Consider the following 25,853-nt stretch of genomic DNA (forward strand, 5'->3'; position numbering starts at 1 on the left):
ACCCCAAATTTAGAAGCAGAAATAAAATGTACTAAAATGTTAACAGTAGTTAAGTCTGGATGTCTCTCGGGTTATCTCTGGTTATTTCTGAAGTACCAACGATTTTACTTTCTTCTTTTGCCCTTTTTACTTTTTACAATATGCATATTATTATATAATCAGAAAGAGATTATAAAAATGAAAGTTCCCATTCTTCCAGGCTGGTTATTATATATTCCTCTATAGTATTCTCCTTCGAGCATTCAAAACGCACATTTACCAGCGAAGACACCTCTCTAGAGGTGTGTCCTTGGAGACAGCCATGCAGGATTTTCTTATATATACTTGAGAAATCTAAGAGCTTGCCTAGGGTCCCTTACAATGAACAGCCAGTTTGGGAGGGGAGGAATTAAAGCCAAATGCCCTGAGGAAGAAGTCAGCCTGGTGTCAGTGAAGAGGATGTGGTTCCCTGTTCTGCCATAAAATCCCTCTTGTCGTTATTGTCCTTACAGTGCCGAAGAAATGGCTCTCACACCCACAAATCTAAATAAGGAGATGTCTCTGCAGATGAAGATGGACTGCCAGGAACAAGAGCTGACTGAGAAAAACAATGGCTTTTTCCAAAAGCTCAATGTGACTAAAGGTGTAATGCAGGAGTAAGTCAGAACTGAGCTTGCAGAAGCAGTTTCTAGGGTCCCAACTGCAGACATCCTTGGGCCAGTGGTATGAAAATAATGGGATTTCCAGGTTCAGAGTCTAGGTTGACAGTCTTCCCTATAATTTATCTAATTTTAATCTCATGAATATTTACTCTAGTAATATGAGTAGCTAAAGGGGCCTTATGAGAAGCTAAAGGGGCCCACAATCATAAACTGGGTAGATACCCATTAAAAAAAAAGTTTTTTAGACTCTAATCTCAATTTGGGAAAACATGTGGATTGTTTTGTGGCTTCATTATCTTCACCTGCTAAAGATCTAAGCCATGTAAAATACTTTCTGGCATAGAGGGAGTACAAACAGTGGTATAAACACATATTTACATTTGCCAGTACATGTTAAAAAATGCATACTAATTTAGCTATGATTAACAACCTTTTTAACTAGAAAAACATTCTTAAGGTAAAAGATTTTCCAAGAATCCCTCATGTGGCAAGAAAGCTATCATGATATCAAAGATGTTCTTAAATGCATTTATAATTTATTGAAGATAGTAGCATATGCATTTGTCAACTTTGGGCAGTTTTTCATTTAATTTTTTTTCATATAAGCAATATTTATTCATTCTATATAAATCTGTATAGATTCCAGGATCCCTTTCTAAGCAGGATAGATGTGAAGTGACTCAATACCCCCTCAACCCTGAGAATACCTCCAGCCTCAGGGTTCAAATCCCATAGACTTGGAACTACTTTTATAGACACATATCACACATTTATTGTGACCCATTCGAAAGTGTCAACACACTTATTTTAGAAAAGGAAATACAAATGAGTTTTATACATGTAGGCAAAGATACTCAACCTCACACATAAAATGAGACTAACACTAAATGAGATACCAGTTTAAACATACCAAGTTGGCAAAGATCAAAAACTTTAATAGCACATGGATTTAGACAAGGAGTGAGAAACAGGCACATTTTTGCTTGGAGTGAAAATTGATTCAACCTCTTTAAAGCATACTTTGTGAAAAATCTATCAAAATTTAGAATATACATATCTATTGACCTAAAAGTTTTACTTTTCGGGTTTTCCAATAGATACGCTGGACACATACACAACAACAACATATAGATGTGTAAGGATATTCATTCCAGCATTGTTTGTGATAGCAAATGATTGGAAACATTCTACATATTGGTTAATAAAAAAACTGATTGGAAAATTATTATACAGCCCCACAATGGAATACTATTTTGCCATTTTAAAAACAAAGCAGCTCCATATATACTAATATGAAATGGACTCCAAAATAGGTTATTAAATAAGAAATTCAAAGTACTTTGATGTATACACAGAATGGAGTATATAAATATCCTCCCATGTATATTTTAAAGTATCTATTCTGTATAATATATATACATGCAGACATGCATACATAAACGTCTCTGCTTATTTATGCCTAGAGTATCTGTTGAAAATAAAGAAGCTAGTAAACAATATAGGGAGGACAGCTGGGGGGTGGACCTCAAGAGGGCGCTGTAGACCTACTCCTCCCCGCCCATTTGACCCATATAATGTATTTAAACTCCACTTTTTAAAACAGGATATTAATTTACTTATTTGTTGATTTTGCACACTCATTTATACATATATATGCACGGAGCTGCAATTAGTTTGGAATTCGGAATCTCACTGTTAATTCATGGATTCAGCCAATTATTATTTATCCAGCCCCTCTATTTCTACTTGTGAGATATACTATGCAAGGTGTTATTCACACAGACTAGAACTCAGTACGAGGATAGCAGGTGTTTCCTGGGGCTGGGAAAGATCTCAGTGTTCTCCATTTAGAAAGGAGTAGGGCAGACCCAAGCTCTGGCCCAAAGGCGTAATAACAGCCTCTGTTTGGATTATGTGGCTTGCAGTTTGCTAAAGGAAATTATCAAAGTGGACCACATCTTAGACCAATCAGATGATGAGGACGACATTTCCTCTGAAAACCCTCAAACTGACTTCCTTCACAAGGTAGACACTGAAAAATGGGTAAGAGAGACACTTAAATGACACAGTAGGTTGAAGAGAAGAACTTCACACCACATATCTCAAAGTAGTAAGAAAATATCTGAGGGTTTCCTTCTAAATGGTGCAGAACTTCAAAGTTTGAAATCAGGAGGGAGGCAGGGGATGGCATTATTCCCACTGGATGCTGCTGTTACCACATGAAGGACTTACTAGCCTTCCCATGCAAAAAAAAAAAAGTGAATTATATGTTATTTTTGTCTTTGGGAATTTATGAAATAACTGTGACATTTCTCACCTTCGAGCAAATCACCATATGACCAAATCACCATATGACCATACCCCCTGCTCACAGATTATCTTCCAGTAGAATTCAGCTATTCACACTTAATGCAGCCTCCAGGAGAGAATCCTTTTTCTTCAAGCTTCTGGGGCTCCAGGACTTCAATGGCTTGTAGCTACGTAACTCCGGGTCTCCTGTCTTCATCCTCATGTGGTCTTCTCTGTGTCTGTGTCTTCTCCTCTTCTGTCTCTCATTAGGATATTTGTCACTGGATTTAGGAACCCATTTAAGTAATCCGAGATGATCTTATCTCAAGATTCTTAGTTACATCTGCAAAGACTCTTTTTCCAAATAAGCTAATATGCATGGGGTCCTAGTTCTGTATTAGGACATGGGCATTCCTTGTTTGGGGTCACCACTTAATTCTCTATACTCTATGACCTTGGGTAAGTCACTAAATACAAATGGCCACATGAGAATGAAAATAAATAAGGCACATGAAACTAATTTGTAAAGAGTTACATGAATGTTAGTTATTTCTATTGACTTGACCAGTAGTTTACACAGACATTTCAAAAAGAGACTGATCTATTCTCCCTCCTCCAAACTTTTCTCCTTGCAGTTTAAAAATAGTTCTGCTGAAACACAGGAAATTCAGATCAAACTTCTTCAAAGGACAGAAGAAACATTTCATAAATAGTTACTAAAGAAGTGTTCCAGGATAAATTATTGCCAATTTTTGCATGCAGAGACTTGAAATAGCAGAACATGTCTTGGGATGCTTTTTGAGAACAAGGCAAAGAATACAGAAACAAAAAAAGTAAATTTTATTGATCAAACTCATAGAGTAGGGTTTTTCCCCCAAACTCTTTGATATGAAACAACTTAAGGTCAACTGAGAATTATGCAATGATTAACCATATTCCTACACCTGTATTTAAGAATCTTTCACATTTCTCACATTGGGTTTATCTTTATGTATATAAATAGATGAAACCTTCTGAACCATTTAAAAGTAGGTCAAAGACAGCATGATACTTCATTCCTGTTTACTTCAGAAAGCATCTCTAAAAGTAAAACTTTCTCCTACAAAATACTGTTATCACATGTGGGGAAATCAGCATTAATATAGTAATCTCAATTCTCTCAATATTCTAATTTCTTTAATTGTCCCCCAAATGTCTTTTACAGCCATATATATATATATATATATTTTTTTTTTTTTTTTTTTTTTTTTGAGACGGAGTCTCGCTCTGTCACCCAGGCTGGAGTGCAGTGGCGCAATCTTGACTCACTGCCAGCTCCGCCTCCCGGGTTTACGCCATTCTCCTGCCTCAGCCTCCTGAGTAACTGGGACTACAGGCGCCCACCACATCTCCCGGCTAGCTTTTTTGTATTTTTTTAGTAGAGACGGGGTTTCACCATGTTAGCCAGGATGGTCTCGATCTCCTGACCTCGTGATCCGCCCGTCTCAGCCTCCCAAAGTGCTGGGATTACAGGCTTGAGCCACCGCGCCCGGCCTACAGCCATATTTTTAAACCAGCATCCCAAAAAGATCTATGCAATATGTTTGGTTTTCATATCTCCTTAGACTCTTAATATGGAATAGTCCTGCCACTTTTTCTTTTTTATGACATTGATTTTTTTAAGAGACCAGAACAATCATCTAATTTGAGTGGAGTTTTGGAATCCACGGTCAGAAAGAATTCGATTACTCATCAGGACTGAAAAGAGCTCTCCATGTATACACTGATTCTCTCCATGCCCCTGCCTCAGCCTTCCTCTGTAGACAGAGCAGAAGGACAGGACTGCTTAGCTTACAGATGCATCAGAAAGCTCCGGTCTCAGAGACGACTATGTGGTTGACCCCAGAGAAGGGGGATTAGGTAGGGCTGGAAGAACCACCACATCTTGTAGTAACCTTTTGTTCTGCTTTGCTTCCATCATCATCTTTACCAGGGTATGCTGGAGCTGGAGGCTAAGCATGACCAGGACCTGAGTAAACAGGATGAGCAAGAAACAGATGTGGATGAGTACCCTCAAGCATCTACATCTCTGCAGTTTTCAAAGAACATCCTTGAATTGTAAGTCTTGACACATTGCAAAACAGAGCATTTAATAATGTGTGGAGGGGAAAATGGAATTTAAGCAGAGAACTTAGGGAAAGTCTGGAAGATTTAAAATCCATACATGTCTTGAACCATAAAGCACTCCTGTGCGTAGGTAACTACCTACATGATCTAGCAATAATGTGGAGTAAGGACATTTTAGGGATATCGACAGAGCATGGGAAAAAAGAAAGAGCAAACTCTTCTTTGAGGCCTGAAATTAATATATATTTAAACCTTCTCAGATAATTTTCTAGATAGGAAAACTATAACTATCATTAAGAGTATGTTGTTAAGCCCTTTTGGGTCTTTTCCCTGTTGTATACCTCTCCTCCCCCACCATGATATAACCACTATCTTAATATCAATATTTAACATTCATTCCACACAGTGAAATTAAAAATATATCTTTTTTATTAAATGTAAAATATGCTTTGTTTTATCGAGTCTTTAAAGATCTTCTAAAGTGGGTATCAAATAAATAGCCAAACTTATTTTCTTGAGGGCTGTGTGCCCACCTGGCCCATTTTGGTGACAAGGAAGACTAAACAGATCAACTTGCTATTCAAAGGAAGAGCATTTCAGGCTATGGGAGTTGTTTCCCATTTCCTGCTTTGACACTGATCACCATAACATTTCTGCGGGTGCCTGAAGGGCATGTTCCTCAAGCTAAACTGCTGGAATGCAAAGATAAGTCTCCAGGTGAAAGAACTTAGAGCTGATTACATAGACAGAATGGACAAAATTGACAATATTTAATAAAAAATGTAACAGAAAACAGTGAAGAGGTAATTGTAGGGTGTTGGGGTTGGTCATAAAATAGCGGAAAGTTTCGTAGCTTTAAAAACTTAAGAAACTTTGGACTTAAGATGATAAAGTCTTTAGGACAAGAAGTCTTATGATTAGAAGCCAATGACACAAAATCTCAAAACTTAAATCCAAGTTATCTGAATCTTTGTTCTCTCATCTCTCAAAGATCTCTGTCCTACATTGTTTCTTTGAGTCTGTGTTAGTAGTTATCAAAGGAAGGCCTTTAGGTCTCCAGTCATTCTTAAGGGGTTATTCAGTATTGTCTAAGTCAGCCAGCATGTCATGGAAAAAAAATGTGAAGTATATTTGCTAACGTGTCTCTAAATTTAAGTGAAAAATTTTAAGATTAAACAAAAAGGATAAAATTAATTGTTATTTATCTAGACACTGGTATAAAGAGAATGAGCTTTGGAGGCAAAGAAACCCAGGTTTGTTTCCTGATACTGACATTTTTGAGATAAATTAACCAACCTTTTTAAAGCCTCAACTTTCTTCTTCTGTAAAAGGGAACTAATAACAGCCGCTTCACTGATTTATTGTGGGGAGTCAGTAAAATTCTGTATGTAAAGAACTTAACACAAGGCTTGGTGTATAACAAACTATTAATGAATGGAAGCTATTCTTAGAAATAAATACCTCTGGCCTTCTGAACTTTCCTACCACATTCCAAACTGTTTCCTACCGCAGGGCTACTCTTCTTCTAACTGTTTCCTCATCTTTCATTTGAACTCTGTTTGCAGAGGCCTTCTTTTGACCATCTTGTCCAAAATGGGTCTTATTTTTTTCCTTCCAAAGCATTTATAATATTCTTTTTAGAAAGGATTCTGTGGTTTTATTGATTCAACACCATAAATTACATTTTAGAAATTAAGGTATAATTACATATGTAAAATCATATTTTTAGCATACAGTTCTGCAAGTTTTGAAAAATGCATACAGTTGTGCAGTCACCACAGTGAAGATATAGAACATTTTTATCACTGCAAATCCCTCATGCTCCACTATAGTTAACCACGCTCCCCAGGCCAAGCTGCTAGCAACCACTAATCTGTTCTCTATTCCTATTATTTTGCCTTTTCCAAAATGTCACATAAATGGAATCATACAGTATGTAGTCTTTGAGTGTACCTTCTTTCTCTTGGAATAATGCATTTGAGTGTTATCCATGCCATTGCATGTATCAGTAGTTTGTTGTTTTTTTTTTTTTTTTTTTTTTTGCTAGATAGTGTTCCATTATATAAATATACCACATTTTATCCATTCACCAATGGAAGAACATGTAAGATTTTGGGCAACTAAAAATAAAGATTCCATAAACATTTATGTATAGGTTTTTGTGAGAGCATACATTTTTATTTTCCTTGGGTAAACAATCAGGAATGGGAATGCTGGGTTGTATCGTAAGTGTATTATTTATATTTGTAAGAAACCACTGAATGGTTTCAAAAAGGCTGTGCCATTTTGCATGTCTTCCAACAGTGTATGAGAGTTCCAGTTGCTCTACATCCTCACTAGCCCTTGATATTATCAGCTTCTTTTTTACTGTAACCATTTATAGGTGTATGGTGGTATCTCATACCACCATACTTTGCAATTTGCATTTAGCTAATAACTAGTAATATTGAGTATCTTTTCATGTGCTTATTTGCCATAGGTATACCTTCTTGGGTGAAGCATCTGTTTATCTTTTGCTCATTTTAAAAACGGGGTTACTCAGTTATTTGTTATTTATGGGTTAGTTGGTTCCTGCTTTTCTAGTTCCTTGAGGTACACTGTTGGATTGTTTATTTGAAATCTTTCTACTTTTTTGATGTAGTTGTTTATTGCTGTAAACTTCCCTCTTTGTCTGGCTTTTGATGTCTCTGATAAATTGTGGTAGGTTGTTTGTTTTCATTTGTCTCAAGCAATTTTAATTTATTCCCTAATTTCTTCCTTGACCCAGTGGTCATTCAGGAGCATGTTGTTTAATTTCCATACATTTCTATATTTTCCAAAGTTCCTCTTGGTATTGATTTCTAGTTTTATTCCAGTGTAATCTGAGAAGATACTTGATATGATTTCAATGTTTTAAAATTTGTTAAGACTTGTATTGTGTCCTAACATGTGGTCTATCCCAGAGAATGTTCCACTTGCTGATGAGAAGAAGGTATATTCTGCAGCTGTTACATTAAATGTTCTGTAAATGTCTGTTAGATCCATTTAGTCCAAAGTGCAGTTTAAATCCAATGTTTCTTTGCTAATTTTTTGCCTAGATGTTATGTTCAATGCTGTGAATCTGGCATTAAAGTGCCCAACTGTTATTGTATTGAAGTCTGTCTCTCCCTTTAGATCTAGTAATATTTGCTTTATATATCTGGGTGCTCCAGTGTTGAATGCATATATATTTAGAATTGTTATACCACCTTGTTAATTTGATCCTTTTATCATTATATAATACCCTCCTTTGTCTCTTTTTATAGTTTTTGACTTAAAGTCTATTCTAAGTATAGATACTCCTGCTTGCTTTTGATCTCTATTTGCGTGAAATATTTTTTCAATTTCTTCAATGTGTCTTTACAGTGAAGTGAGTTTCTTTTAGGCAGCATATAGTTGGGTCATTTAAAAAATCCATTCAACCACTCTATATCTTTTAAATGGGTAATGTAATCCATTTATATTCAAAGTTATTATTGATAAGTAAGGACTTATTCCTGTCATTTTGTTAATTGTTTTCTGGTTGTTTTGTATATCCTTATTTCTTTCTCTCTTATTGTTTATAATTGCAGTTTGATGGTTTTCTGTAGTGGTAATGTTTGACTTTTTTCTCTTTCTCATTTGTATATCAATTCTATCCGTGAAATTTATACTTTTGTGAGTTTTCATATTTGTAGATTTTGTTCTTTCATTTCCAGATGTAGGATTTCTTTAAGCATTTCTTGTGGTGATGAATTTTCTCAGTTTTTGCTGACCTGGGAACAACTTTATTTCTCTTCCATTTTTTGAAGGATGGTTTTGCTGGGTATGGTATTCTTGGCTGTCAGGTTTTTTTTTTTCTCTCAGCACTTTGAATATATCATCCCATTCTCTCCTTGCCTGTAAGGTTTCTGCTGAGAAACCTGCTGTTAGTCTGATGGAGATTCCCTTATATGTGACTTGACACTTTTCTTTTGCTGTTTTTAGAATTCTCTCTTTGTCTTTGATTTTGACAGTTTGCCTGTAATGAGCCTTGGAGAAGACTTTTTTGACACAAATCTATTCGGGGTTCTTTAGGTTTTCTGTATTTGAATGTCTACCTCTTGCAAGACTTTGGAAGTTTTTAGCTCTTATTTCATTAAATTGTTTTTTTTTTTTTTTAATGCCTTTGCCCACTTATTCTCCTTCTGGAACTCCTAATATCTAAATATTTGGTTTCCTTATGGTGTCCCATATGTCAGGTAGGGCTTTCTTCCTTCCTTTTTATTCTTTTTATTTATTTATTTATTTTTTTGGCTGATTGGTTTATTTCAAAACACCTGTCTTTAAAGTTTAAAAATATTTTCTTCTGCTTGATCTGGTCTATTATTTAAGCTCTTTTTTGTACTTTTATTTCATTCATTGAATTCTTCAGTCTCAGAATTTGTTTGATTCAGATCATGAATTGTTTTCTTGACTACTTTGTATTGCTTACCTGTGTTCTCTTATATCTCACTGACTTTCTTTAGTACCAATATTTTAAATTCCTTTTCAGGCATTTCATAGTTTCCCTTTTCATTAGGATGTTACTGGAGAATTACTACACTCCTTTGAAGATGTCATGTTTCCTTCCTTTTTCATGCTTCTTTGGTTCTTACACTGATATCTATACATCTGGTGCAATAGTCAAATCTTCCAATTGTATGCATTGGCTTTCATAGGGAGAGATTAGTTTTTCCTAAAACTGTATTTATAGCATTAGTTGGGTAGAGTGCTTTGGCTTTGATTATTGGTGGTTGGGCATACTAGTGTAGTCTCTACATGATTTCTTTGGTTGTAATCAGCATCAGTGGTATCTGTAAGTTCCTCAGTGGCTTAGGCCATGCTTATTTGTGGAGGCTGTGGCAAACTTTATGGGGGACAGTTACCCTAGGCAGATTGGTTCTCAAGTGCCAGTGGTGGTGGCAGCAGGGTGGGAGTGCCCATCCTTGGGTCCCCATACAGCATATGCGTGCACCAGTGGTGGTGAGTCTGGGTGGGTCAGATCTTTGGCTTCTAGGCAGCTTGCTTGATTGCCAGCAGTGGCAGCAGTGGCTGAGAAGGTGGGTCCTCATGTCCCTGGGCAGTGTGTGTGGCACTGACCGTGGCAATAGTGGCAGCAAGCCAATCCTTGGATTCCCAGGTAGCATGTGCAGGGTGCCAGCAGTGATGGCAGTGAGCTGGGTGGGCCAGTCCTTAGGCCCCTAAGAGTCATGATTGGGTAGATACCAGCAATGGTGGTAGCTGTAGGCTGGGCAGGCTGGTCCCTAAGCCCCCATGAAACACACATAGGTGCAGGCAGCAGGAAGGGTAGGCCTATCACCAGGCCCTTGAACATTGTACATAGGCAGTGGCAGTGGGCAGGGCTCATCCTCAGGCCCACAGAAGGCAAGTGTTGGCACTAGCCATGACAGGCAGGGCAGGTTGATCCTGAGGTTCCCAAATGATGTATGGCAGGCACTGGTGCTGGCAACATGGGGGGCGGGCCTGTCCTCAGACTCCTCAATAATGTGCACAAGACCCCAGTGCTATTGATTGTGGCAGTGGCAGGGTGGACCTGTCCTCAGGCCCTCAGATGGCATGAATGGCTGACAATAGTGGCAGGCAGAGTGAGTTGATTACCAAGGCTCCTGGATGGCATGCTTAGGCAGCAGTGGGGGTGGGTTGAACAGGACTGTTGTCAGGCCCCTTGATAGTGTATGTGGGTGTCAATGGCTGTGGGTGGAGCAAGTCAGTCCCCAGGCCCCTAGACAGTGCAGCAATGGAATACTAGCAGTGATGCTAGTAAGTGGGATGGGCCTGTCATCTGGTCCCCTGATGGTGTGCATGGGCTGGCAGAGGCAGGCCTGGTTGGCTGATACTTAGGCCCCTGGATAGTGTACTCTGGTGCCAACAGTGATAGCAGTGGGTGGGGTAGGCTGCTCCTCAGGCCCCTGGGTGGTATGTACAGGTGCCAGTAGTGGCTAGTGGGTGGACCTGTCATCTGGCCCCAGGATGGTGCTCAGGTGGGCCAGTCCCCAGGCCCCCTGAAGGTATGTGCAGCTGCAAGGCAGCCCTGCTGCTGGAGGTTCCAGGGTTGCTGTCTGTATTTGTCAGGGTTCTCTAGAGGGACAGCACCAGTAGGATATATCCATATCTATAGTTGCATTAGTTTATTAGGGAGAATTGGCTCATATGATGACATGGTGATATGGTTTGACTGTGTCCCCACCCAAATCTCATCTTGAATTGTAGCTCCCATAATTCCCATGTGTTGTGGGAGGGACCCTGTAGGAGGTAACTGAATCATGGGAGTGAGTATTTCCTGTGCTGTTCTTGTGATAGTGAATAAGTCTCATGAGATCTGATGGTTTTATAAAAGGGAGTTCCCCTACACAAGCCCTCTCTTGCCTGCCACCATGTAAGATGTCCCTTTGTTCTTCCTTCGTCTTCCACCATGATTGTGAGGCTTCCCCAGCCACATGGAACTGTGAGTCCATTAAAAGGTCTTTCCTTCATAAATTACTCAGTCTCACATATGTCTTTACTAGCAGCGTGAGAACAGACTAATACACATGGTGAAGTACCACGACAGGCTGTCTGGAAGCTGGGGAAAGAGAGAAGCTGGAGAAAGAGAGAAGCATGGCTCAGTCCAAGTCCAAAAGCCTCAAAACCAGGGAAGCCAACAGCACAGCCCTTAGTCTGTGGCTGCAGGCCCAAGAGCCACTGGAAAGCAACTAGTGCAAGTTCCACAGTCCAAAGGCCAAAGAACCTGGAGGCTGATATCTAAGGGCAGAAGGAGAGGAAGCAAGTGTCCAGCATGGCACAGGAAGACAGAGTGAGCAGACTCAGCAAGCAAGCTGCTTCTTCCCCCTTTTCTACCTGCCTTGTTCTAGCAGCCAAGTGAATGGTATCCACCCACACTGAGGGTGGGTCTTCCTCTGCCAGTCCACTGACTCAAATGTCAATCTCCTCTGGCAACACCCTCACAGACACACCCAGGAACAATGGTTCCTCAGGCCCCTGGGTGGCAGGCACAGGTGCCAGTAGTGGCTAGTGGAGTGGACTTCCCAGCCATCTAAGCATCCTTCAATCCAGTCAAGTTGACATCTAGTATTAACTATCACAAGTCAACCCCTTGTCAACTTGGCACCCATATTGTTTGGACGTCTGTCCCCACCCAATCTCATTTTGAAATGTGGTCTCCTATGTTGGAGGTGGGCCTAGTGGGAGGTGTTTAAGTCACGGGGCAGATCTCTCATGAATGGCTTGGTGCTGTCCTCATGATGAGATCTGGTCATTTAAAAGAATGTGGCACCTCTCCCCTCTCTCTCTCTCTTGTTCCTGCTCTCACCATGTGATACGCTGGCTCCCTTTTGTCTTCCACCATGGTTGTAAGCTTCCTGATGTCCTCACCAGGAGCCAAGCAGATATTGGTGCCATGCCTGTACAGCTTACAGAACCATGGGCCAAAATAGACCACCTTTCTTTATAAATTACCTAGTCTCAGGTATTTCCTTATAGCAATGCAAGAACAGACTAACACACTGTCAGTGGCAGAGACTCCAGGCAGGTGGCTCTCAGGCTCTGGGAAACACAAACTTTGGCTCCCTTTGTCCTTGGGGCAGCCTTCCTTGTGCACTGCACACCCTGTTCCCTGGGTGTAATACACTGCTTGAGCTAGAGTACTGGGGACCTGGCTACATGCCAGGTTCAGTTGGCATTGTGATACTGCAGCTGTCTGGGTTCATGTAGAGGGATGTCAGCAGGGCTTCAGGGATGTGGAGATGTAGGGGCTATTGCGCCCCAGGCAGGAGGTAGTCTGGTGGCTGCTGGGCTCTCAAAATGGTGCTGTGCTGCAGCTGCTTTGGTCTCAGTGGCTGTGTAAGGCTTCTGACAAACTCTTTCTCTGAAACAGTCATCACATGGACTCTAGACAGCTCCCTATACTGGTCTCAGGGCCGGCAAAGGCCGAGGAACTCTCCTGCAGCTAGGATTGCAGAAGTTGAATGTGGACCACTGGGGATCTCTTACCTTTTCCCTCTAATGGAGAGTTCCTCCTGAAGGGGTATTGCCCTATAATTTTCTTTTCTTGTAATGTCTAGTTTTAGTATCAGAATAATACTTGCCGTATAGAGAACCACTAGGATTTTCCCCCCACCTGTTTGATTTCCTGGCTAAGTTTGTGTAGAAGTGGCATAATTTCTTCCTTAAATGTGGGATTGAATTCACCAGGGAAACTGTATTGCCTGGAAATTTCTTTGTGGTAAGGTTTTTAATTAAAAATTTAACTTATGAATGTTATTTTATATATATTAATTTCTTTAATAGATGTAATAGGGCTACTCAGGATATATTGCTAAAGGTAATAAGTTGATCGTACCTTTCAAACAATGTGCCCAATTTATCAAAGTTGTCAAATATATTGACATAAAGTTATTCATAACGTTCCCTTGTTACATAATGTCTCTAGCATCTGTATTGATGTCCCCTCACTTATTCCTGAAATTGAATATTTGTCTTCTCTTCTTTTTGTTGTATCAGTCTGGATAGAGATCTATACATTTTTTGGTTTTCTAAAAGACCCAGCTTTTGATTTCATTGGGTTTTATGCTCTCATTTTTCTGGTTTTTTGAAAATTTTCATTTGATTCTGCTTTTTAAAAAATTGTTTCCTTTCTTCTGCTAACTTTAGGCTTATGTCGCTATCTTCTTTCTAATTTCATGAGGTGAACTTTGGGTCATTGATTTGAGATCTCTTGACTTTTTCTATTATAATGATCAGTTAGTGCTCCGCACTTCTCTCTAAGCACTGTTTCCACTGCATCAAACTGATTTTTATATATTGTGTTTTCATTTTCAGTCAGCTCAAAATACGTTCTAATGTCCCTTTCGATGTCTTCTTTGACCTATGGATTATTTTTATATATGTAAATATATTTTAATGTTTTGTATTTTGAGATGGAGTCTCGCTCTGTTGCCCAAGCTGGAGTGCAATAGCCTGATCTTGGCTCACTGCAGTCTCCGCCTCCCGGGTTCAAGCGTTTCTCCTGCTCAGCCTCTCGAGCAGCTGGGATTACAGGCGTTCGCCACCGTGCCTGGCTAATTTTTGTATTTTTGGTAGAGGCGGGGTTCCGCCATGTTGGCCAGGCTGGTCTTGAACTCCTAACCTCAGGTGATCTGCCCACATTGGCCTCCCAAAGTGCTTGGATGACAGGCATGAGCCACCGCGCCCGGCCAACTCATGGGTTATTTAAAATATATTTTAGTTTCCAGGTATGTAGAGCTCTTCCAGATACCATTCTCTTACTGACTTCTCAGATAAATCTGTTGTGACCAAAGAACAAATTTTATGTTATTTGACTCCTTTTAATTTTTTTCTTTTTTGAGACAAAGTCTCGCTCTGTTGCCCAGGCTGGAGTGCAGTGGCGCAATCACAGCTCACTGCCCAACCTCCCAGGCTCAAGCAATCCTTCCACCTCTGCCTCGCTGGTAATTGGGACTGTAGGTGCACACCATCAGGCCCAGTTAATTTTTGTATTTTTTGTAGAGACGAAGTTTCACCATGTTGCCCAGGCTAGTCTTGGGCTTCTGGCCTCAAGCAATCCTCCCTTCTTGGCCTCCCAAAGTGCTGGGATTACTGGTGTTAACCACTGTGCCCAACCAACTCCTTCTAAATTTATTGAGACTTGTTCTATGGCTCAGAATATGGTCTATCTTGGTAAATGATATGTGTGCAATACAATAGTAGAATGTGTATTCTACTATTGTGTGAGTAGAGTAGTCTACAAATATCAGTCAAGTCAGGTTGGTTGATAGTGTTATCAGATCTTCCATGTACTTATGGATTTTCTCTCTACTTCTATAGATGATCAATAGAGGAGTGCTGAAATCTCCAACTATAACTGTAGATATGTCTATTTCTGCTTGCAGAGCTATCAGTTTTTGCTTCATGTACTTTGAGGCTCTGGTTTTAGTTGCATGAATGTTAGGACTATTATGTCTTTTTGAAGAACTGATCTCTTTATCATTATAAATGATTTCTTCATCCTTTTCTTTATTTTGTTTTTTTCTTTTTCAAGACAGTTTTGCTCTGTCACCCAGGCTAGCGTGCAGTGGTGTGATCGTAGTTCTCCTCAGCCTTGAACTCCTCGGCTCAAGTGGTCCTCCCACCTAAAACTTCCTGAGTAGCTGGGACCACAGGTGTGCACTATCATGCCCAGCTAATTTTTAAAACTTGTGTGTAGGTAAAAACATGGTCTCGCTATGTTGCCCAGGCTGGTCTCCAACTCCTGGCCTCAAGCAATCCCCCTACATGATCCTCCTAAAGTGGTGAGATTATAGGCGTGAGCCACTGTGCCCATCCTTTTTCATCGTTTTTTAAAAATAGTTAATTTGGCTTAAATAGAATGATTCTTAAACTATCGCTATCTGCCTTCAAGTAATATTTTACCTCCTACATATGCTGTACTTGTATGTCTGTTCTCCCAGCCTTTTCACTACTGTTGGCATACATCTTACTTCTGTGATTGAATATAAGCCCATGATATGTCAGGGGTTTTGTTGTGTTTTGTTTTTTTTTTGCTTTAAACAATTAACTGTTGTTTAAGGTGATTTTTTAAAGTAACAAAAAATTGTTTATATTTACACACATATTTACTATTACCAGTGCTCCTCATTCATTTGTACGGATACAATCTATATCTGGCATCATTTTCCTTTTGTTGAAGGGCTTTTTAAAACTATTTTTTGTAGCCAGGCATGGTGGCTCACACCAGTAATCCCAGCAGTTTGGGAGGTCAAGGTGAGTGGATCACCTGAGGTCAGGAGTTTGACACCATCTGGCCAACATGGTGAAACCCCGTGTCTACTAAAAATACAAAAATTAGCTGGGCGCCCGTAATCCCCGCGAGTCAGGAGGCTGAGGCAGGAAGATTGCTTGAACCCAGGAGGCAGAGGTTGCAGTGAGCCGAGATCGCTCCACTGCACTCCAGCCCGGGCGACAGTGCAAGACTCCATCTCAAAAACAAAAAACAAAAACCCAAAACTATTTTCTGTGATTCAATTCTACTGGGGATGTGTTCTTTTAGCTTTTTATGTCTGAAAAAAAGCCTTCATTTTGTAAAGATAGTTTTGCAGAGTATATAATTATATACTGACAGTTTTTTCCCAGTACTTTAAAGATGCTGTTGCAATCTGGTTTGCGTTGTGCCTGACAAGAAGTTGGCTGTCATTCTTCTGTATTTTTCTACAAATAAAATTTTCCTTGCCCTATTCCCAGCTGTTTTCAAATTTTTTTAAAAATCTGGCCAACATGGTAAAACCCCATCTCTACTAAAAATACAAAAATTAGCTGGGCGTGATAGCATGTGCCTGTAGTCCCAGCTACTTGGGAGGCTGAGGCAGGAGAATTGCTTGAATCCAGGAGGTGGAGGTTGCAGTGAGCCCAGATCGCACCATTGCACTCCAGCCTGGCGACAGAGCAAGACTGTCTCTCTCTCTCTCTCTCTCCATATATATATATATATATATATATATAGTTTTTAATCATTTTTGTATGATCAACCTTTATGTAGTTTTCTTAATTTTTCTTTTGTTAAAGTACGTTGTGTCTTATGGCTCTGCAAGTTTGTAGTTTAAATTTGGAAAATTTGAGCCATTATTTCTTTAAATATTTTTTCTGTTCCCTCTTCTCACCATCAAGGGTTTTAATTCCATGTGTTTTAGGCCACATTAGGTTGTCTCATAACCCATAACTCACTGATGTTCTGGGCTTTTTTTTCTTTAACTCTTTTCTTCTTGTGTTTCATTTCAAAGACTTTCTATCACTATATCTTAAAATTCACTAATGTTTTGGTTCTGCAGTATCTGATATAACATTAATCCCTTTGAGTGTATTTTTCATCTCAGACATTGTAGTTTGTGTCTGTAGAAGTTTGATCTGGGTCTTTTTTCTATTCTTCATATCTCTCCTAAATGTACTCATGTTTTCTCTACCTTCTTGGACAATAAAATATAGGTATAATAACTTTTAAAATAACTTTATCTACTAATTCTATCATCTGATCATTTCTAATACTGCCTCTATTTATTTTTTTAAGTTTTATTTTTATTTATTTATTTATTTATTTTTTTGAGACAGAGTCTTGCTCTATCGCCCAGGCTGGAGTGCAGTGACGTGATCTTGGCTCACTGCAACCTCTGCTTCCTGAGTTCAAGCAATTCTTGGCTTCCCAAGTAGCTGAGATTATAGGCACGTGCCACCATACCTGGCCAATTTTTTTAGTATTTTGAGTAGAGATGGGGTTTCACCATGTTGGCCAGGCTGGTCTCGAACTCCTGACCTCAAGTGATTCCCCAACCTCAGCCTCCCAAAGTGCTGGGATTACAGGTGTGAGCCACCACACCCAATCTTTTATAAGCATATAGACCATTGCTTCCTGCTTCTTTGCATGCCTAGTAATTCTTCATTGAATGCCAGACATTGTCAATTGTACCTCATTTGGTTTTGAGTATTCTGGAGACACTTGTGTGTACACTTAAATTCTGAGCTTTGTTCTGGAACACAGTTAAGTTACTTAGAAGTGGTTTGACCCTTTGGAGGCTTGCTTTTAATTGTTGTAGGGCAGGACCAACGCAGCCTTTAGTTGAGGACTAATATGGCTCCACTATTGAAATAATACCTTCTGAGTAGTCTATCTGATGGCTTGTGTATTATGAGAGTTTTCCACTCTGGCGATTATTCTCAGCACTGCTTGTTCTTTAGAGATTGTTCTGCCCACTTCAATCTGCTATGATTTCCCTCCCATTTCAAGTAGTTTTATCACACCTGTGTGCTAATCAGTGCCTCAGCTGAAGGCCCAAGTGGGGCTTTCTCAAGTGGGAAGATCTCTGGAGCTTTTTCTCTGTGCAGCTCTCTCCTCTTTGGCACTCTGCTGGCCAAATCTAATCCCTGTGGTCTCCCTGAGCTTCTAACTTCAACTTCTCAGCTCATGGAGACCACCAGCCTTCTCCTGCATCCCCTTTCTCTGACTTGAAGTCCAGAAACTCTTTCCAGGAGTAATCTGAAGTAACTATAGAGCCCATCTCACTTGTTTCCCACCTGAGGAATCCGTGTCCTGCACTGTCTGTTGTTCAATGTCTGAAAACCATTGTCTCATATATTCCTTTCAAGTTTAAAATTGCTTAAAATGGGAGGCTAAATCCAATCCCTATTACTCCAAGTTGATTGAAAGCGGAAGTACCCAAAACATTAATAACATTCTAATTTTTAATGGATTTCCTTATCTGCCTGCAAACCCACATTACAGCATATCTCCAAAAGGGTAAAGACCTTGCTTATACTATTCTCTATGGTAATCACCAGCATTCAGCATAATACCTGGCACACAGTAAATGCTGAACAAATACCTTCTGAATTAATGTTATAAAGTATTTGTGCCAGAGGGCTTTACAGTTTGCAGAGACCTGTAGACCAAAAACTAGAAGGGGAATATGAAACTAGTTTCCTTTTTTCTTTTACAACCCTCTTTACTTATGCTTCCATTTGTATTTTTAACTTTTTATTTTGAAACAATTATAGATTCATAGGAGGTTTCAAACATATATATACAAGAACCCTTAGTTTCAGCATTCCTGAATGGTAACATCTTGCCTAACTTGAATATACCATCGAAACCAAGAAATTGACATTGGTACAATCCAGAGAGCTTATTCAGACTTCACCATTTACACACGCACTCATCCGTATGTGTATAGTTCTATGCAATTTTATGAGATGTGTAGCCTTGCATAAGCATGACAATCAGATCCTCTCAGCTGAATCATTGCATAAGACACACTTATGTTACCCCTTTATACACTCATTTCTTCCCATCCCTAACTCCTGGCAACCACAAATCTGTTCCACATGTCTTTAATTATGCTATTTCATGAGTGCTACATAAGTGAAATCATGCAGTTTGTCCTTCTGAGATTGCCTTTTTTTTTTTTCACTCAGCGTAATTTTTTTGAGGTTTATCCAAATTGTCACATGTATTGATCTTTCCTTCCTTTTCATTGCTGAGTAGTCTTCCATGATATGAGTCTATGCAGTGTGTTTAACCATTCATCCACTAAAGGACAAATGTGTAATTTCCAGTTTGGGGCTATTATGAATAAAGCTACTTTGAACATACATGTACTATGGGAAATAAGTCTTCATTTCTCTGGGATAATTACCCAAGGATGAAATTGCTGGGACATACGGTAAGTCAGTTTTAAGGGTTTTTTTTTTTTTTTTTTATTCTTTTGAGACGGAGTCTCGCTCTGTCGCCCAGGCTGGAGTGCAGCGGCCAGATCTCAGTTCACTGCAAGCTCCGCCTCCTGGGTTCCCGCCATTGTCCCTCCTCAGCCTGCCGCGTAGCTAGGACTACAGATGCCCGCCACCTCGCCTGGCTAGTTTTTTGTATTTTTTAGTAGAGACGGGGTTTCACCGTGTTAGCCAGGATGGTCTCGATCTCCTGACCTCGTGATCCACCTATCTCGGCCTCCCAAAGTGCTGAGATTACAGGCTTGAGCCACCACGCCTGGCCCAGTTTTAAGTTTTGACAGGAGCTGCCAAACAATTTTCCAGAGTGGCTGAAACCTTTTGTATTTCCACCACCAATTTATGAGTGGTCTAGTTTCTCCACATCCTCACTAGCATTTGGTGTTATCACTATTCTTCCTTTTTTTTTTTGCCATTGTGATAAGTATGTAGTGCTATATCATTGTAGTACTAGTTTGCATTTCTCTAATGGGTAATGAGTGTTGACCATCCTTTTGTGTGTTTATTTGCTATCTATATAGCCTCTTGGTGAAATTTCTATGCATGCCTTTTGCTTATTTTCTAATTGGACAGGTTTTTTTTTAATGTTGAGTTTTTTTTTGAGATTTTTATATAGTCTAGATACAAGGCCTTTGCCAGTTATGTGCTAAGCAAATATTTTTCCCAGTGTGTAGTTTGTCTTTTCATCCATTTAACAGGGTCTTTGGCCAAATTAAATGTTTTAATTTTGATGACGTTCAATTATCAATTTTCCCTCTTACAGATTATACAATTGATGTTAAGCCTAAGAACTCTTTTCCTAATCTTATGTCCCCCAAATTTTCTGGGTTTTCTTCTAGAAATTTTATAAACTTACATTTTAATTCTTTTAATTTTCAGCTCCTGTGTCCAGTTAAGCCTCATATCTCTTTAATATTACCTAGATTACTTAGAGTACTTTTTACTTTTTTGAATTTCATTTACTTCCCATTGCACTGCAAGCATTACCCAAGCATCCTTTTATATGGGAATAGTATTTCATTTTTGAAAGGTCAAAATTACCTCCTGTCTTGGGTGATTTTTCTTAATCTGCAGGACTTAGTCTCTTGGTCTGTTTGCAGCTTATTAAAAGACATGCTGACCCTGAAGGGTCAAATTGAAAAGCTGGAGGACCGGGGCCTTGACCTTGATCAAGGGACAAACACCGAGGTAAGCTAGAGACTTGGCAAAGACTGAGAGGCTGGGGATTTCTGTCACTTCTTCCCCAGCCACCCTTCTATTGTTAATAGGCAATAACAAGAAGTAAGACTCATAAGCAGGAGTGCTCTCTGCTGGTCACTTCTGAACACCCTTTTCCTGAGTCACACCACTTTTCTCTGATGACACAAAATGCCTAGACTTTTCTACTTTACCTAGAAACTCGGTTACCAAGAAACTCTATCTTGATGCCACCTTAAGATGAGTGCCTTAATGGAGAATTGATTTTTTGATTTTATTAATCTTTGTATGTCAGCACCTAACAGCACAGAGAATACATCCAGGAAATAAAGATTTGTCAAGAACTGCATCCTGAGAGTGCAAGGAATCTACCTGTGTTTGTCTTGGATGCTCCATGAAGAGTTCTTGTGTTGGTTTTCACAATCTCTGAAGTTTTCCTGACGTTGTGTCTCACATTTCTTAAAGACTCTCCTCAAATAAAGGTTTAATTTTCCATTTTCTTTCTTTTTTTCTTGAGACAGAGTCTCACTCTATTGCCCAGGCTGGAGTGCCATGGCACCATCTCGGCTCATTGCAATCTCTGTCTCCCAGGTTCAGGCAATTCTCATGCCTCAGCCTCCTGAGTAGCTGGGATTATGGGCATGTGTCACCAAGTCCAGCTAATTTTTGTAATTTTAGTAGAGATGGGGTTTCATCATGTGGGCCAGGCTGATCTCGAACTCCTAGTCTCAAGGAATCTGCCCACCTCAGCCTCCCAAAGTGCTGGGATTACAGACGTGAGCCACTGCACCCAGCCTAATGTTCCATTTTCTTATTAGTAATAGAATATTAGAGCTGAAAGGTAGAGATCAACTTGTGACACAAGTTAGATTTCAGAGTCCTGGCTGATAGTTTTTCTGCTTTGAAGAAAGGCCCCTGAAAAAGAAAAAAGTCTGTGTCTAACAATCTCTTTTAACTGAAATTGCCAGCTTCAATTTTAACTCAAGCCCAAGAGTTTAAATTGAATAGGTTTTGGAAACAGTAAAGGAGAAAAGTCTCTTTTATTAAAGGAAGGTATTATTTATTTGTACCTCTTACATATTAAAAGTCACTCACAGATCAGTGCAGATCTATTTCCTGGGAGAAAAATTACTTTTAACTGATATAGTCCAACATTTTGAGTCACAATCTTATTTTGCTTGAGTTGAAAGAGGTTTCTTTTTACTATCTTTGGGCTTTGGAAATTGCAAACTGTAAAAAAGGGAAGAGGACAAAGGCCAAGAAATATTCTGCTTTAAAGAATTTCCTCCAAAATCCAGCTGTATTACAAAAATGTAGATTTCAGTAGCAGGTGAGGGGAGGGAGGGAGGAGTATCAAAAGACTGAGGAGAAAGAGAAATACACACATAAATGAAAATGAGATTTTTTTAAAGGGAGGAGCTTGGAATAATATGCAAGAGGAAAGCATCACACACATATATGGAAATTCTCTGTGCTGGGGATACACCGTTTTGTATACACATTAAAAACAACAAAAAAGCAAGCACAAGCTTAAAAACTAGAAACAATCCAAATATCCGCCAGTTGCCATATGGATAAGCTGCAGTACATGTACATGATGGATACTACTCAGCAATAAAAATGAACAAACTTCCGATTGACCCAACAACATGAGTGAATCACATGCATTATGCTAAGTGAAAGAAGCCAGATTCAGAAGACTACTTATGTACTTTGTGCTTCTGTTTATGTAACTCTGAAAAAGGCAAAATTGTAGGAACAGAAAATAAATTAGCAGTTAGTTACCCAGGTTTAGTGGAGGAAGGGGGACATGGATTGACAAAGGGGTATAAGGAAATTTAGGGGCTGATGGAAATAGTCTATATCTTCTTATAGTGGTTATTACACAACAGAATGCATTTATCAAAATTCATAGAACTGTATACTTTGAAAAGTGAGTTTTACTGTATGTAAGTTATATCTCAATAAATATGTCTTCAAAAAAAATGGCACAAGGTCTGTCTCAAGAAGCCTACAGTCTGATGGAAAAGGCTACATAAAAACAAATGCGGTAATATATCTAAAGGTGCAGCTTTAAATATAATTGTTGGCTGAGTGTGGTGACTCACACCTGTAACCCCAGCACTTTGGGAGGCCAAGGGAGGAGGATCACTTGAGGCCAGGAGTTTGAGACCAACCACGGCAACATAGCGAGACCCCTATCTCTACAAAAAATTTAAAAATTTAGCCAGTCATGGTGGTTCATGCCTGTAGTCCCAACTACTCAGGAGGCTGAGGTGGGAGGATCACCTCCTGAACTCAGGAGGTCAAGGCTGCAGTGAGCCGTGATCAGTGAGCCACTGCACTCCAGCCTGGGCAACAGAGTGAGACACTGCCTCAACAAACAAAGCAACCAACAAAAAACAAAAACAACAAAATAAATAAGTAAATTGTTACAGAAGCAAAGTTAGTAGCAATGCCTGTAGGCTTACTCTGGTGAAGGGAAAAGTGAAGATTGTTAGAAATAGGTACAGGAACAGCAGATAAAATGTGAGAAAATTAAAAGAGGAATAAGTTAATAAAATTAAAATCATATCACACATATTGGCTCACTTATTCTTCATAAAGAAATGGAATAACTAAGAAAGGCATGAAAAGGGTAGGAGGGAAAATTGGTAAACTTATTTTTTAAAAAAGCAAAACAGAAACAAAAGCATTTGAAAGAACTTCAAGCTACAGAAAAGGCTTTGAGGTGGCCTCTGGGTGTTATTTGGCCTAATATTGCTCAAGCCATGAAACTTTCTAAAATCTCCATGTGAATTTCTGGACTTTCATTCAGAGACTGACCTTGTCCCAGTTATCTTTGATAAAGGCTGTATGAAGATGTTTACTCTGTAAATAAACTAGGATACCACATAAAAGGTGATTGTCACAGCACAGCTCCTCTCTAAATAATTAAACCACCCAATTCAGGGATTGGTGATGAATAAACGTGTTAAAAAAATAGGTATACTGTACATTCTGTAATTCACCTCTAAGCTGCTTGAGGATAAATATTCATGTTACTTGTATCTAACTAGCATGATGCCTAGTTCAATGGCTACTTACATAGGATGTGGTTATTATACATATATATAATGTATAATATATATATATATATCTTTTTTTTTGAGATAGTCTCATTCTGTTGCCCATGCTGGAAGACAGTGGTGCCATCTTGGCTCACTGCAACCTCTGCCTCCTGGGTTCAAGTGATTCTCATGCTTCAGTCTCCCCAGTAGCTGGGACTACAGGGACACACCACCACAGCCGGCTAATTTTTTTGTATTTTTTGTAGAGACAGGGTTTCACCATGTTGGCCAGGCTGGCCTCAAACTCCTGACCTCAAGCGATTCACCCACCTCGGCCTCCCAAGTGCTGGGATGACGGGCATGAGCCACTGTGACTGGTGGCATGCTTATTTTAACAATTAAAACATTATGAAATGATTTCATATAAAAATGAAAAATAACCCTCCTCCCTTAAAGGCAAACACAATGAACATTTTAGTATATTTATATTCTTCCAAATTTGTATACATATATTTACACATTGTTGTTTTGATGGGATCATATTATATATATTGTTTTGCAACTGCTTTGGCACTTAGCATTTTTTCTTCAACAATTTTCTGTACTAGTAGATGTCATTTTACTTTTTTCACTCTTAATAATGCAGGGCTTGATAGTTGAATTTATTAATTTTATTTTGTTGGATATTTGGGACTTTATAATCAATGTTTGCCATTACAAACTATGCCTCAGACATCCATGCCTTTGTTGCTCTTGCAAGTACTTCTTTAAGCATCTATTTCTGAGGCTGGGCACAGTGGCTCACACCTGTAATCCTAGCACTTTGGGAGGCCAAGACGCATTGATTGCTTGAGCCCAGGTGTTGAAGACCAGCCTGGGCAACATGGAGAAACCCTGTCTTTACTTTTCAAAAGAAGACATACATGCGGCCAAGAAACATATGAAAAAAGGCTCAATATCACTGATTATTAGAGAAATGCAAATCAAAACCACAATGAGATATCATCTCCCACACTGGTCAGAATGACTATTATTAAAAAGTCAAAAGAAAGACAGATGTTGGCCGGGTTGTAGAGAGAAGGGAACACTTATACACTGTTGGTGGGAGTGTAAATTAGTTCAACCATTGTAGAAAGCAGTATGGCGATTCCTCAAAGAGCTCAAAGCAGAACTACCAGTTGACCCAGCAATCTCATTATTGTGTATATCCAGAGGAATAAAAATCATTCTACCATAAAGATGCATGAATGTGAATGTTCATTGAAGCACTATTCACAATAGCAAAGACAGAATCAACCTAAATGCCCATTAATGACAGATTGGATAAAGAAAATGTGATACATATATACCATGGAATACTGTGCATCCATAAAAAAGAATGAGATCATGTCTTTTGTGGGAACATGGACGGAGCTGGAGGCTGTCATCCTCAGCAAACTAACTCAGGAACAGAATATCAAATACCACATTTTCTCACTTATAAGTGGGAGTCACATGATGAGAACTTAACACAAGGAAGGAAACAGACACTGGGGTCTACCTGAGGGTGGAGGGTAGTAGGAAGGAGAAGAGCAGAAAGGGTAACTATTGGTTCCTGGGCTTAATTCCTGGGTGATGAAATAATCTGTACGGCAAACCCCCATGACATAAGTTTACCTATGTAACGAGCCTTCACATGCACCCCTAAACCTAAAATAAAAGTTAGAAAAAGAGAGAAACAGACCGGGCGTGGTGGCTCACGCCTATAATCCCAGCACTTTCGGAGGCCAAGGCGGGTGGATCACGAAGTAAGGAGATCGAGACCATCCTGGCTAACATGGTGAAACACCATCTCTACTAAAAAATTCAAAAAAAATAGCCGGGCTTGGTGACAGGCACCTGTAGTCCCAGCTACTCGGGAGCCTGAGGCAGGAGAATGGCGTGACCCTGGGAGGTGGAGCTCCCAGTGAACTGAGATCGCGCCACTGCACTCCAGCCTGGATGACGGAGCCAGACTCTGTCTCAAAAAAAAAAAAAAAGAGAAAAAGAAACCTCATCTTACAAAAAATAAAAAACTAGCTGGGCATGGTGGCACATGCCTATAGTCTCAGCTACTCAGGAGACTGAAGTGGGAAGATCACCTGAGCCTGGGGAGGTGGAGGCTGCAGTGAGCCATGATCACACCACTGCACTCCAGCCTGGATGACAGAGTGAGACCTTGTCTCAAAAAAAAAAAAAAAAAATTTATTTCTATTAAGTGTCATCCTTAGAACTCATTTTTCTTGAATCC

General features: G+C 39.5%; 1 protein-coding gene across 1 annotated transcript in view; it reads left to right on the forward strand.

Moving 5' to 3' along the window:
* Window positions 1-25,853, forward strand: part of SMCO2 (single-pass membrane protein with coiled-coil domains 2) — an 80,382-nt gene that overhangs the window by 46,344 nt on the left and 8,185 nt on the right. Inside the window, 5 exon segments of the mRNA XM_010379867.2 lie at window positions 492-635; window positions 2,567-2,666; window positions 4,903-5,027; window positions 5,696-5,839; window positions 20,438-20,525. Of these exon segments, the coding sequence (XP_010378169.2) occupies window positions 502-635; window positions 2,567-2,666; window positions 4,903-5,027; window positions 5,696-5,839; window positions 20,438-20,525 (591 nt within the window). The 5' untranslated portion in view covers window positions 492-501.

The sequence above is a fragment of the Rhinopithecus roxellana genome, chromosome 10 (assembly GCF_007565055.1).
Source record: "Rhinopithecus roxellana isolate Shanxi Qingling chromosome 10, ASM756505v1, whole genome shotgun sequence".
In the NCBI taxonomy this organism is placed as follows: Eukaryota; Metazoa; Chordata; class Mammalia; order Primates; family Cercopithecidae; genus Rhinopithecus; species Rhinopithecus roxellana.